The sequence below is a fragment of the Chrysemys picta genome, chromosome 2, assembly GCF_011386835.1.
Source record: "Chrysemys picta bellii isolate R12L10 chromosome 2, ASM1138683v2, whole genome shotgun sequence".
NCBI classification, from domain to species: domain Eukaryota; kingdom Metazoa; phylum Chordata; order Testudines; family Emydidae; genus Chrysemys; species Chrysemys picta.
This window is the reverse complement of record NC_088792.1, coordinates 118,012,026-118,026,598: the sequence shown is the minus strand read 5'-3', so window position 1 is coordinate 118,026,598 and position 14,573 is coordinate 118,012,026. Positions and strand designations below refer to the sequence as shown.

At 40.4% G+C, this 14,573-nt stretch overlaps 2 protein-coding genes across 18 annotated transcripts in view; one reads left to right on the top strand and one right to left on the bottom strand.

Annotated features, from left to right (window-relative positions):
• LOC101947288 (zona pellucida-binding protein 1-like) overlaps positions 1-10,308 on the top strand; it is a 61,371-nt gene extending 51,063 nt beyond the window's left edge. For all 3 annotated transcript variants that reach the window (XM_065584103.1, XM_065584101.1, XM_065584100.1), the window contains 2 exons: positions 99-171; positions 5,836-10,308. In XM_065584103.1, the coding sequence (XP_065440175.1) occupies positions 99-171; positions 5,836-6,250 (488 nt within the window). In that variant the 3' untranslated portion in view covers positions 6,251-10,308. The remainder of the gene's footprint in view (positions 1-98; positions 172-5,835) is intronic.
• RECK (reversion inducing cysteine rich protein with kazal motifs) overlaps positions 10,088-14,573 on the bottom strand; it is a 141,368-nt gene continuing 136,882 nt past the window's right edge. For 14 of the 15 annotated variants that reach the window (XM_005292626.5, XM_042841814.2, XM_065584095.1 and 11 more), the window contains one exon: positions 10,088-11,500. In XM_005292626.5, the coding sequence (XP_005292683.2) occupies positions 11,285-11,500 (216 nt within the window). In that variant the 3' untranslated portion in view covers positions 10,088-11,284. Of the gene's footprint in view, positions 11,501-12,104; positions 12,190-14,573 lie in introns of all 15 variants that reach the window. The other variant, XM_042841818.2, reaches the window with a different exon arrangement.

The following is a 14,573-nucleotide window of genomic DNA, read 5'->3' as shown; positions in this document are numbered from 1 at the left end:
TCAGACTGTCCATATGTTACAGTTAGACAAGAGGAAACAAGATAAATATGTGAAGTGGTTTCTATTGGTTTTATTTTGTTTTTGTTCATCTTTTTCAGGAACTCTGCAAATCTGGATTGTTTTCTTAATTTCCTCCTTAGGAACAAGCCTTATCCTAGTGACATCTTGGGTGTAAGAACCTTTATGGCATTGCATCTATTTCTATTATGCTTTAATACTGTTTGTAGGTAGGACCCCTGTACATCCCTTCACTTACAGAAACTGACAGTGGATCTGATCTTGGAGTACAAATGAGGGAAGTGCTGTTTCCATAGGACACTCTCCCCCTCTTCTCTGGCCTCTAAGCATTGGGTGCTAGATGCACAGGAGATGGTAGATCTCCACTTATTCTCACCCACTCAAATCAGCACAGGCAGAGAGTGTAAGTTGCTGCAGACAGTCAGCACTAAGTTATCCTACTTCCTCCTCTGTACTAGCAAACCCTTCCCTCCCTAAACCCCTTGAAGGGACTTTCTGGAGCAGCTGGCAACCACAAATGTTGCTGGATGCACATCTTGGGGCTATAATAAGCCAATAGGGTTGGGCAGCTGTGCACAGGCCAGAAACCTTTGCAAATGTCCTTGCATTTGGCGGACCTTGGATAGCTGTGGTTTGCAGAGTACAACCTCCATCCTTTGGTGCAGTGAATGGAAGAATGCTATGGAAATTGTGGAGAGTTTGTGTCAGGGTAACCAAACTATGAAAGTGAGGCCCACACGCACAACTTACCAGGAGCCAGAGGTCTCCAGCTTATCAGTATACACATTTATATACATTTTGTACAGAGGTGAAAGTAAGCCGGTACGGTCTGGTACGGTGTACCGGCAAGAGCCAGTACACTGTGCCGGAAGGCACCGGCTTCCGCAGTGGGGATTTAAAGGGCTCTGGGCTCCCCGCCACCCTTTAAGTCCCGCCCGCAGCTCCGGTAGCTGGGCTGGGGCCGGGATTTAAAGGGCTTGGGGCTCCCCGCAGCCGCAGGAGCTCCGGGCCCTTTAAATCCATGCTTGAGCCCAGCTGCCGGGCTGGGGCCGGGATTTAAAGGGCCTGAAGCTCTGCAGTGGCCAGAGCCCCGAGCCATTTAATCTGCCCCTGAGCCCTGGGGGCTCCCGGCCACCTCTAGAGCTGGGAGCCCTGGGTTGATTTAAAGGCCCTGGGGCTCCCAGCCACAGCCAGTGCCTTTAAATCTTGAGAGCCCCCGCCTCTTGCGGTTGAGGCCACGTCTCCCCAGGACTCCGGCAGTACTGGTAAGTCCTGTAAGTTACTTTCACCCCTGATTTTGTATAAAAATAAATGCAGAGGCCCATATTTAGTTTGTACCAGTATTTTGTTTGATGGATTAATCTCGATGCTGGTTATTGTCTTGTATGGGAGTTAGATCAGGCCTATACTGATTAAAGGTCACCAACAATCTTGCTCAGGATGAGGGAGGCTGCATTTAGCCCTCAGGCTGCCCTGGGTGTCCCTAGTTTGACATTAATTTGTTTTCTAACATTTATTTCATTATATTACATAGTTCTCTGCTGCCATGATGCAGGGGGGTAACTTGCTTCACTCACAGTGAAAAATTTCTTACCTGATAATTTTCAGTTACCAGTTGCTCTCTTCATTCACCACAAAAGGGTCATGCACCTCACCTGTGCAATTCAGAGGCTGTCCAAAGTTGCTGTTGCTGGAGGCACAAGGATTAAGCCACACCCTTCCACGCAGGCCACCAGAAGAGTTTGTCCACTGTTGTAGAAACCCTTCAGCAGCCAGTTATTAGCATTAAGACAATAAGTAGAAATTACATTTACTAACCCTTTAGGCAATTCTATAAGTAGGGCTTCAAAGGGGAGTAAAAAGTTCAATTTGTTACAAACTGTATTCCAGTTATTTACCAGACTACTAGGGTAGATTGAATGAGGAGAGAAGCTGCTAAAAGGAAGAAAATTATTAGGTGAATTTCTCATTCTGCTGTAGTTTCTCTCCTCCTTCACCACTAATGGGAAAGCAGTGAGCAGACATTCACAAAAGTGGAGTGGGGGAGGGGAGAGGCTAAAGCAGAATTTTAACAATTATTAGAGTAGGATAATAGGTAGAAATAGAGTTTCCCCCATATAAAGCAAAAGCTTTGTAATGTAAGGAATTATTTGAGATCCAGCCCCCTAGCATCTCTTTACCAAAGGATGCCTCTCCGAGGAATGACGCCCTAATAGGAAAATGTTCCTCAGATGCGGCACAGACACTTTGTTCCCACAATGCCATTAGGGACCTTACAGAAGGAGCCTTGATTCCTTTCATGAATGGTCTCCCAGATGCCAGTTGGTACAGGATGTTAACATGTTGCTTGCAGCAACTTTGAGGTCCAAAGGCCTTGGCATTTTAGATAGAATGAGATGCACAGGATACAACTGGCATATATGTGATGCTTCATGTGTATCTGTAAAGCTGTAGCAATACCCATTTATGCCCCACATTCTAAAGCAGTTTTAAAAATTGGAACAAAATGATGGGAAAAGTATCTCCCAGGAGTTATGGAAAGACAGACTTAGGCAGATAGATTTCTGGAGCTATAAGCATAACCCTTTCCTCACAACAGCAGCAGTGTGGTTCTTGTATAGAGAGAGGAATTATGGTCACAAGTGTGTCTAATCTGGCCTGTTTGATTAATTTTGACACCTGATGATCTTTACATAGGGACTCCATTGTGCCAACTTAAAGAACACTGTGAGGACTGGTTCCTACTTTTCTTTAGTGCTAAGCTGTAGGACTCTGCCAACCACCCCTGAGAAACTCTCAAGCAACTAAGAGCTCCAGAATGTTGTGGTGATGATAATCAGTATCATCATTATTACTGTTATTACATAACTGCCCGATACTAAGTTGCTTGCACCTTTTTCTGAGGCAGCCGGTACTGGCAACTGTCAGACATAAGGTACTGACTTAATGGGCCACAAGTCTGATCCCATATGGCTATTCCTATGTTTTGTTCTCACACTTCAGCTGTTGAAATGAACTAAAAGGATTCATGTGCTGAGATTTTGGAAAATTGTACAACACAAGCTGTGAGCTGGAGCCTGCTTTTCTGTGAGAACCCATAACCCAAGTTGTCTGGTCTTCCAGATTGTCTCCCCACCCTGCAAGGCATGCTTCCATAGTTTGTATGCAAGAATCTAGAATGAAAATTGAATTGAATTAATGTATGTACCTGTCCATAAATGGAAATTCAGACATGATTTGGAAATGCCTAATTTTGCATTGCAGCTGTTCTGCGCAACAGATTTTGTGAAATCCCAGCCAGGGGTGAAAGCAATGTGTAGAGCCAGCAAACCTAGTTGATGGAGACAATTGGCTGTAGATGACCACTACCAAGAAATGACTAGTGCAGTGAAAATTTGGATCTTTGTAAATCTTTACCATGGTGGTAAAATTGTGGTCAGACCTAGGCCTATTTTGACCTCTGGGTGAACAATTTTCTGTTAGGCTCAAGCTAGTCTTCATTTTAAACAACCAGTGGGTTTGAATAGTTTCTAGAAGCTGGCAAGTTAGGAGTAGCTCTGTTTCCCTGGCCAGCCATTCCTTAGGAGTGGAGGTGCAGAGAGTAGATCAAAGGAAGAGTCTTGTATAGGCATTGTAAGCTCTCAAACTAAAATGTTAATTTTTTGTCATGCTGAGGATTTTATTGGTTTGGAAAGAGCGATTTCCCTGCTTCAGAGTTTTCCCTCTCGTAGAGAACAGCCCTTTCCTTCAGCAGCAGTGGTGCTGGTAGTGACCGACAGATTGCTCTGCTGGTTTGATAGTGAGGACTCAGGCTTCTCTGCATTCTCAGCTACTACTTTCTCTAATGTTTCCCCCCAACATTCTCACACCTGTGAATTTGGATACACAGAGTCCTTGTTTGGGGAATCTGGGTCTGATTGTTGGCTACTCAAGTGTTTAAGCACTACTTTTTTAAAGTTAGGAGCTATTGCTCATCACAAATCACTTAGAGCCAGGAAAGGTTAACAAGGAAGAATATTTTATACACCACTGTAAGGATTTGACTATAATATGAACTCAAGATATCCTGCACTCCAAGCACAGACCATACCCCTAGACAACAATCCAGTTGTTTGCCACCACGTAGGTATTTTCTGCTCTTAATTAAGAATATTTTTGGTCTGAATGGTTATAGCCAAGGATTTTACATTTCTTAGTAGAGTGTCCTCACTCTTATGGTGTAAGGCATCTTTTGGAACAAGGTTTGACTCGGTAGGTGGTGTGGCTATTGCTTTACCAACCTTAGGTTCCCAAAACTTACGAAGTATCCTGGTGTGTTTATGCAACATTTTAGTTTAACATTTTAGTTTTAACAGATGTCCACATTCTAATTGTATGATGTCTTTACAAAGGAGAGTACAGGAAACCCTGTGTCATTATTGCTTGAAGGGAAGGTATTTATTATTAATAATGAGCTCGTCGTGAGCCACTGGCTTCCTATCCTGGGAGAACCATGTGAGATTTTTCTTTTTTTGATGGTATGTGTATGCAGTGCTTCCCTTGACTGGAGGGCAGGAGCACGCTATTCATCCTGGTCTTGGGATGCTCCAACCAAGGAGAATAGCCCCCTAGGTGACCCTGGTAGCCCGACATGAAGCTCCTGCAGGCTGGCTAGGACCCTAGTAAGTTCTGCAAGAGTGACCTAGTACCACTCAGGGCTTTATACTCAGTAAATCAGGAGCTCTTGACCATGGGAAGGGATTTCTCACTTATGCCCCTGTTATCCCATGATGGTGCAGCTGCATGGGAATAAAGTCCTCATGTGCCTCAGCTTCTAGGCACAGGCTGTCTCTAGTGCTTCTTATCCTTTCATTGGGTTGCAGCCATAGAGACCGACTCCTTCCCACTTTTTAGTCTCTGAGCCCCTTTCCCTGGCAAAGCGAGGGCTGGCTGATGATCACAAGGCACAAATCCCATTCCACTGCTGCCTGACTCTTAGCACCTTTCCCTGGCAGAGCGAGGGTCCCTGAGTTGAGAGCCAGCCAGGCACACAATTCCTAGTAGGCTGCAGCCTGAGACAGGGCTGCACAGGAGGAACAGGCTTCTCGCATACCCAGACATGCCGCATGGTGCACTGTGACAGCGTCTGGGGGGACAAAAGCCCCAGCAACCACCAAAAAAGGGTTTAACCCTGATTTTTACCCTACTTGCTCATTAACATTACAAACTGCTGCCTCCCAAAGGGGATGTCTGCTTTTGTCTTTTTGGAGTCTCTGGAGTTCCCTGATCTTAAACTCCAAGCAGGCTCTGAGATCTCCCTTCCCTGGGAATCTTCATGCCCATAGTTAATCCTTCCTGTTGTGGAGTTGCAGGTTTTAAGCAGGGGATTTGGCAGGGTCCTAGCATACTGATCTGACTCAAAAACATATGCCCTATGAGAGCAAGGGTTGGCAGTTTACAGCAGGATAGTGGAGGAAGCCTACTAGACAGGCGCTGTACCAGAGGATTTAGAGCCTTAATACTCCAGTGATTGCTCACCTTAGAAAAGTTGAAATGAAGTCTCTTCTACACAAAAATGAATAAAAATTAGACAAAATGGTCAGGAGAAATCGAACCAACCATGAACCTGTTTCGCTGCCAGAGGCAGAAATTCTGGTGGCCTGAGCTGAAGGGCAGAGCTTAGTCCTCAGCTCTCTGGCAACAAATTGGGACCACCTCCAAATTTCACAGGTGAGAGATTACCCAGTCATTCTGAAGAGAGAAGTTGTGCAGCTGAAATCTGTTCTGCTGTTCACTCTGTGGACATTACTGCCTGACAACATTTTTTTAAATCCCCAGAATAATACATAAATGCTGTAGAAGAACATTAGCAGCCCGATATATAGAGGAAGCCGAATCTGAACTTAAAACCAGACTGAAAACATTTGCCAATATTGCAAGTGATGCAGAGATTGAAGAGCAAAGAAGTAAACTAAGAAACCCAGACAGATCTGAGAGAAAGAATCTGCCAAAATATAAAGTTGGGTTTATAGAGGAAGAGTCCATAGGATTATTAAGCAATGATGGCATAACAGAGACATCAACACCTGTCGGCTCAAATACATCTCCTGACCGTACATGGCCAAGTGAAGTAGAAACAAGCTTTGAGGAAGGCAGATCACAGGGTACTTTGGAAGAAGAAATCCAGTGTGTTTCAAAAGGACTGGTTTCTAATCCGCAAAAGTTTAATACAATAAACCACAAATTGTCTTAACTTCTCTGTGTGATGTAGGATAAATTGTAAAGCAAAGTACTGATCATCTGTTGCAAAATATGGAGTTAAGGACCCTTCTAAAAATATTCATGTCCATAAAGATATTATCTTAGAGTTATCACTATTATTTTTTATCTACAATAAGGTGTATACTTTATAGTGATGTGTTCTGGCAGCTGGAAAAGCAAAAACTGTTTAAAAGATCAGCATTCTCCTTCAGGAGACAATTCTCCTTAAAAATGTGTAGCACTTAGCAGTTTTAGGAGCTCCATTCTGCAGAAGCATACTGAACCTTCCCTCCTCTGCAGAAGCATTAAATACTTTCTACAGATGTGTGTTAACATATATTTTCTTTTTTCATATGCAAGCTATTCAACCGTTTGATAATGGCTCCAAACTAATTAAATTTCTTACTTTCTAAGAACTCTACAGAACAAAATAGAAGTTAATGTTTAACTGATATAATTTGATATTATGATACAATACTGTCATGTTACATTTTTCATAACCTCAATGCAAAGTACATGTACAGTATTTTAATATGTGCTACATGCTTTGCAGTGTGTATTATGCTCAGAATAAATTTAGAGAAATTTTAAACTCATGTTATGCCTGTTCAAAACTGAAGTTCATGTGAACAAAAATGATATTGGGACTTTAGCCGGTAGCAAATCCACTGGATGGTTTCAGTATTATGAAGGTGGGAAATGGTTTGGTCTGTTAATTTATATAATAAAAAAACAAGAATTTGAAAACAAAATTTGGGACAGACATCTTATCAGATAGTTCTCAGTATTCATTTAATATCATTTGAACATTTTCACAATGAGCTAAATATTCAAAATGCTGCATAACTGTTGTGCAGCTAAAATCAGTTTTTAATCCAGGGAAACCGAGAATTTCCCCTTAAACATGCCCTCTATGCCAAAAAATAAAATAAAATTAAGAACCTTTTATTTACTCACCATTTCATCAACAGTAAAACTAATCACATATAACACACATCAGGTATGCAGCTTAAATATTAAAAATATGTTCATTCAGCTTCTAAATTGGTTCCCTAATTTGCTTAGGAATGTCCAGTTTCAGATGTATTTGGATGCCCATAATTTCAAAACAGTAATCACGGAAAGTAAGCTGCCTCCATGCATTATAACAATAGCAGTAGACTTCAATGTGTTATCCAAGCACAAGGAGCAGACAAATATTGGAACCCCTTTTTCCAAACAGTTTTAAAATCAGGGTGATTCACACACTGGGCTCTACAATGACTCATACCTACCCTTAGAGAGATGGAGGAAGAAGCATGAAACAAACAGTGGATCCTGGAGACATACCTGTGCAGTGGATGAGCAGGTGTAATGCCTCAGAGGTGGTTGGTGGGTCCATTGTTAGAGGATTGTCGTTAAAACTGTTCTACAGATGTAACCTGCATACATTCATCCCAGTGAGGGAATAGGTGAAGTGCACAGAGCTACCTTTTAGGGGTACAAATAAACTTTTCAAAGAAAATGGGTGTAGATAAAGTCAAATCCAGCAGAGCAAAAATAGATTATTGAATCCCACAAGTACGGCAGACTAGATTACCTAAAAATGAAAAATACATAGTTGAAACAATGCTTTACCTGATCCAGATGGAAGAAACAGTTTTGCAGTCTAATCTTCAAGTAGGAAGCACCTAGGCCCCGAGTTTGCAAAGAACTTAACCATACATAACTTTGCTCATGTAACCTGTTCCAGTCCATTCTTAAACAGTGACCAACAGGCTTGTTGAAACCCCTCAAATAGCAGTTTGTAAGCATTAACAAAAATATGATCTTAAGAAATAATTCCAAGGAGAATCAGTCCCCATGAAAGTTACAACTTGATATACAGCTGCAAAAGCAAGGCCTGCATAAATGTCAAAAGGATCAGTGGGCATATATAGGCAATACATTTGGAGAACTCCATTTGCTAGTTTACCTTCCTTTTCCCATCAAGAAATGTCTATGCAGATCCCCAGTGTAGGACAATGACAATACAATAAGTCAGGAAGATGACTGAAGAGTACTCAGTTAAAAAAAAATAATTGAAGCACCATTCTCCTGAACCAAGCATTGGTGCTAACTCCAACTTTGAGCCGTGGATCTAGCTCCAGCCACAAGAAAATAATGTTTTGTGAATGTGTCAATTGAGTCACGGTGGCCCAACAATGGGAAGGTTCCACAATTTCTCATGTTTTTCAATTTTGCCTTGTGTGGTTCCAGTTCTTTATTTGACCAAACCAGATTTCCACTGATCTTGTGATAAAAGTGTCCTCAACCTGTAACTTGTCAAGCTCACCCGAAACCCATATTTACAGTCTCCAGATAATGCACTTTTTTCTTTCTCTGAAGGAGTCAAAAGTCTTGTAAGAGTCTAGAAAATCTTCCACAAAGTAGTAGTATACTTTTAAAATAATTATTTCCTTGTTTTGATCCAACAGTGTGGGGGAATAGCCTAATACCTTGTAGTTTCCTAGGAGTCTGACAGTCTATTGTTCTTCAAGATTTCAGAATAATTTTCAGCCTCAGTGAAGATGTCGTGAGATGGTATGCTGAGCTATTTACTATCTATTCAGAGATCTTCAGTATTTGCTCATTCACCACACACTTTTAAAAAGGTGCATTATACAAACCATGGTTTGTGAACCTACAAATAGTTGGGACTTGAATTCTGCTCTTACCAGATTGAATCTCTGGGAGTATGTTTTCTGCACTCTCTATCTCATTGAAGACTGTTTTCTTCATGGCTATAAAATCATACAAGTACCACACATGCTATTCCACAAGGAAAAGATGGTTTTATGGCCTCATCCAAATTATTTTTTTTAAAAGTGGTAAATAGATTTTCATATATATTATATAACTCCCCATTTTTCTGTAGACCTCATGATCTGTGTGCTGAAGCAAGATTATATAGGCTAGATATTGAAAGGTTGTTTGCTTATTTATTTGTTAACAAGTAAGGCATTCAAAGAAACCTTCCCAACTGTTTGCAGCTTTTGGTGAGAAGTCTAAAGTCCGAAGCCTTTTTAGTTCAAAATCTTGTCAAGTGGACTATGCTGTTATCAACACACTGGAAGACTCCCAGAAACCAATAGATTAACAGCATGTTCTACAAAACAATGACTGCAACAGTGGTTTGTATCAAGAGTATACTTATCTATATATTAGTCTTTCCAGTGATATTTGGTGGGCGCACTCAAGCAGACTGCCTACACGGGCATCCAATTGCCAGAAGTACGTTGAAATTTGCACTGAGCAAGAGGGTACTTTAATCAAAATATAGCATGCTCTTTTCACAACAGGCTGTACAAAAAAGACAAACACTTATAAAAGCACTTGGAGGTTTCAGAGGGACATGTCAGATTATAAAATGAAGTCAATGGGACTCTGCAGGTGTAAGAGCCTGACTGTGTCAATCTGCTTTGCAGAACTACACCCAAAAATTTTAAAGTTACTAGTAGGAGCTTAATTCTAGCGTAGATCTTTGTGCAAATCTCCAGCCGATAGGTGGAAGATCATCTGTAGACTGAGGATTATATCTGACTCTAATTTTGCAGACCTGGAACACAATAACAAAACAACAAATGTGATTCAGCTCTCCCCACGAAATGAGTTTGACACGCCTGCTATAAGGGGAATACAAAATGTTTAGACGCCAGTAGAGAGACAAAACTACTGTAAGAATCGTAACTTAGAATTTACTTACTTCGGTAAGTTTTAGAATCTAAACATAGCATAAATGTATATTTTTGCATTTAATTTTTTCTAGGAGCTATATCTGAAAGGGAACAAAAACACACTGAAATATGTGGAGGATTTTATAAAATTGCATATATATTTTTAAGTATACATGAGAAAATAAACATTCTTTTTATTAAAATAAAAAAGCTTTGATACATTTGCACTGAAAATATTTTTTTAACAGAAAATAATTGCTACAAACATGCTACAGTAACATACAAAAGGTTCAAAAAGTTTTCAGTGCCTTCTTTTAAAGTTCAACGTTTTGGCAAAAAAGTTTTTCTGTATAAACTTCAAAAGTTAGCTATTATAATACTGATACAAAACACTTCATGTAGATTAAGTTAATGTGCATACAACACAATAACTTTTAATGTATTGTTTGTATAAAATCAACATATTTAAAGTGTAAATTTCATTAGATAACATGCAAATACTGCAATATTTAAAATGGCACTTATAAATAGAGGCTTTATAATTTTGCATCCAATAAAAAAAATCAGATAGAATACATGGTATTTGCAATGTACAGAACTGTAGAAATGAATACATTTCTCCATTTCTTAACGTAAATAAGGTTCTGGCTTAGAAAATGATTGTCATTTTACAAACATGGGGCCCAATATCCTGCAAGCACTTAAGCAGGTGAGTAAAGCTACTCAAATGTTTGCTGGGGAGGCCCATGGCTATTTAGCTTTCTTCATAATAAAATACAAGATAATATATTCACACAAAAATTACTCAATTCGTTTTTTGGTAAATTATTTAAGTAGCAGCAATTTTTGTTTCTTCCAAAAATTGATGTTTAAAATAGGTGCATACTTGTCATAATTCTCAATGATATACATCTGAATAATAACAAAAAAAAACACTTTTCAAAAATCACAATATGTTTGTTCACTGCTGAAAAATGTTGTGTAACAACAACTTCCTTTTCACAGAATCACAAGTTTAAAGATTTGTACAATATTTTTAAGGTATGTGTGCATAAAGAAAATGATGTGTTTGAAAAATCTTTTGACTAGTGATTTTAGTGATTAATAGGAGAGTTTTCTTTTGGATTATTTCAAATATTTTAAAATTCATTTTTAATGAAAAATGTAGTATATTAAAACCTTTTTCTGGAATTTTGTTGAACCAAACTGATATATATTTTTCTTTCTGGTTAAAATATATTTTGCTCTATTAATAGATCAGCAGTTCTGAATGTCCTTCGCAATATAGAAAAAATACAATAGGATATTTATTTTGCACATTTTCTAAGCAGTTATGTATTGTTGATTGATGCTTGCAAGGTCAATATAAGGCTCAAGAGCAGGGTCTGCAATACAGGCACAGCTTTAATAGAGGAAGAAGATATACTACAGGAAACTTGCACTTGGGATGTGATAAGTGCGGATAACGGCACATGGGATGCTAAAGTTGGGCTGTCAGAATTTATCAGCGACTCTATCTTTTCTGCTTCTTTATTGCAGGCTTCAATCTAGAAAAAAATCCCAACAGTTAGTTATTAAAATCTCTTCTCTTTATCCAGAAGATTAGTATAAACATTTAGGATGGTGAATAAAGTTTAGGATGGCAAAGCCACAAGCGAATCATACAGGTCAGCTTTTGAGAGTTTTTAAAAATTGTATTTTATGTCTCTGTCAGGTGCCTTAGTTACTTATGAATCCTACCATGGAAGCTTCATGGGGAGAAAATTATAAACCTCAAAAATGGTTCATCACAATTTTGTGATTTTTAAGGCCCAAAATCTCATCATAGACCAGAATTAGAAAGCAGGGCCTCACACCACTGGAAAACATGGGATTTCTCTCCTGGTTCACAAGGTACTGCACTGAGGTCTATGGGATTAGAGAACCCCCAGAGAACTTTAGGAGGGTTGGTGCCCCCAGGCCTGGGAACCTTAGGAGACTCAGTAACCCTCTCAAGGAAATTTTCCTTTTTCTCCTGACAAGTCTTTATAATGTTCAGGTTACATTCTGAGGCCCTTTGCACAAGGACATGGGCGAGAAACTTACTTTTCTTAATAAAGGAAAACAAACAAACCAACCTTAGTTTTTCAGAAATCCTTTTCATAAACTCACCACAGATGATGCTTCACAACATTCCAAGTTCAGAATGTAATAACTTTTGAAAATAGACTATCTTGGGGTTTTGGCAAGGGGATATCTACAGGACAAACTAAATTTTATTTTCTACAAAGTAGCAAAAAAATTTTTTTTTTATTACTGGTAAACAACTCGAATTTTAAGGTGTTAACTTAGAAACCACTTGTCTGATTCAATTACAATTTTATAGAAAAATTCTAAATAGTATAGTTTCAGTTCTAGTCTTCAGCCTGCCACTTTTAAAGCCAATTTATTTATTTTTTTGAGATTTTAAAGGTGGGGATGGAAGAGAAAGTTACTCACTCTGTGTAGTAACTGAAGTTCTTTGAGATGGTTGTCCCAGTGGGTGCTCCATTTTAGATGTTCTTGCACCCCCGCACTTGTAATCGGAGATTTGTGGCAGCAGTGCTTGATTGGGTCAGAAATGCACAGTCTCAGTCTTGCGTTGCTTCAGTTATCTAGCCCCGTGTGACCAACCCCGCCCCTTGCTCCCCCCCCCGTTCCTTCTCTACTGCAGAGTATGTAATGTGAAGTAGAGGGGAGGTGAGAAGATAGTGGAGCACCCACAGGGACAACCATCTCAAAGAACTTCAGTTACTGCACAGGGTGAGTAATCTTCTCTTCTTTGAGGAGTGTTCCTGTGGGTGCTCTACTTCAGGTGATTTCAAAGCAGTGCTCTTCAGTGGAAGGAAGGGGCTTCAGAGTTGAAGTCATGGTAGATGACAATACGGTAAAGTCCAAATAGCACATCAGATGCTGAATGTTGTTCTAATGCATAGTGTTGTGTAAATGTATGGGCTGAGGCCCAAGTTGCCACTTTATAGATGTCCATAATGAGGACACTGTTAAGAAATGCTATCGAAGCCAATAAAGCTCTGGTGAAATGTGTGTGGGTGCCCACTGGGGGGTTGAAGATGCTTTTGACGATAGCACATGGAAATCTATTTGGACAGTCTCTGTTTAGATACAGCATCTCCTTTTGATCATTTTGGGATGGAGATGAATAATTCTGGTGACTTTCGAAAAGTCTTTGTTCTGTCTATATAAAAGGCGAGTGCCTTTTGGACGTCTAGGATGTGAAGTGAGGACTCTTGTCTATTCCCCTGGGGGGCTGGCTAGAAGGATGGGAGGTGAATGAGTTGGTTGAGATGGAAAGAGGAGGCAATCTTAGGTAAGAACTTGGGATGAGATAATAGGGTAACTTTATTTTTTAAGAATATCAAGTATAATGGATGTGCCAGGAGGGCCCCTAGCTCTCCCATCCATCAGGCGGACGTAAGGCGATGAGGAAGGCTACCTTCACTGAGCGGTGAAGTAGTGAGCACATTGTTAGCGGTTCAAATGGGGTTCTGGTGAGGCCCCATCATATTAGGTTAAGATCCCATGGTGGAGATAGGGTTCATATTTCAGGGTAAATGTTGAGGAGTCCTTTGAGAAAGTGCTTGGTGACTGGGTGAGCGAAAAAAAAAATCAGTAAATGTTGCATGTTCTGGTGGAACGCTGTGATAGCTGAGAGGTGTATCCTGATTGAGCTCACGGAGAGGCCCTATATTTCTTAAGTTCTAGTATGTAGTCTAGAATTAAAGGAGAGGGAAGAATGTCCTTTACTTCATCTGAGCAGGTCATTTCAGGTCCTTGGAGCGATAGAGTAGCCACATTTTGAGATGGAGTCTTTCTAGATTCGGATGAAGGAGTTGGTCTGCATCTTGAGAGAGGAGACAGGGTACAAGAGGAAGAGTGTGCGGTGTGCATGCTACCATTTTGAGAAGGCAACCACATTTGTCATTGCCACTTGGGGGCTATCAGAATGACTCTGGACTTGTCCAATGTGATCTTGTGTATTACCCAGGATAGGAGAGGGATGGGAGGGAAGGCATATAGGAGAGGAGTGTCCCATCTGATAAGAAAGGTGTTGCTCATGGAGTGAGGGCCCAAACCTGCTCTGGAGAAAAACAGAGCATTTGGCATTGTGTGCCATTGCAAAGAGGTCTATAGTTGGAAACCCCCAATCTTAGTATACGTTGTGTAGCATCCGTATGTCTAATTCCCACTCGTGGTCCTGAGAAAAGTTCCTGCTCAGTGCATCTGCAGCGGTGTTTTGGCATCCTGGTAGGTAAGAGGCTGAGAGGTTGATGTTGTGACTGATGCACCAGTTCCAGAGTAGCATGGCTTCCGTGCACAGGGAGTATGAGCATTCCTTCCTTGCTGGTTTATATAGAATATGCATGCAACACTGTCTGAGGATTTTTATGGTCTTGTTCTTGACCATATGAAGTCAAGCATATGAAGCAGGAAGTGGGAGCACATGTTGCAAATGGCTCGTAGTTCCAGTAGCTTTATACGCAGGAGGGATTCAGCTGGGGACCAACAACCCTGGATAATATGAGTGTTCAGATGTGCTCCCCAACCTAGTAGTGAGGCATCCTTTATGATCATCACTGTTGG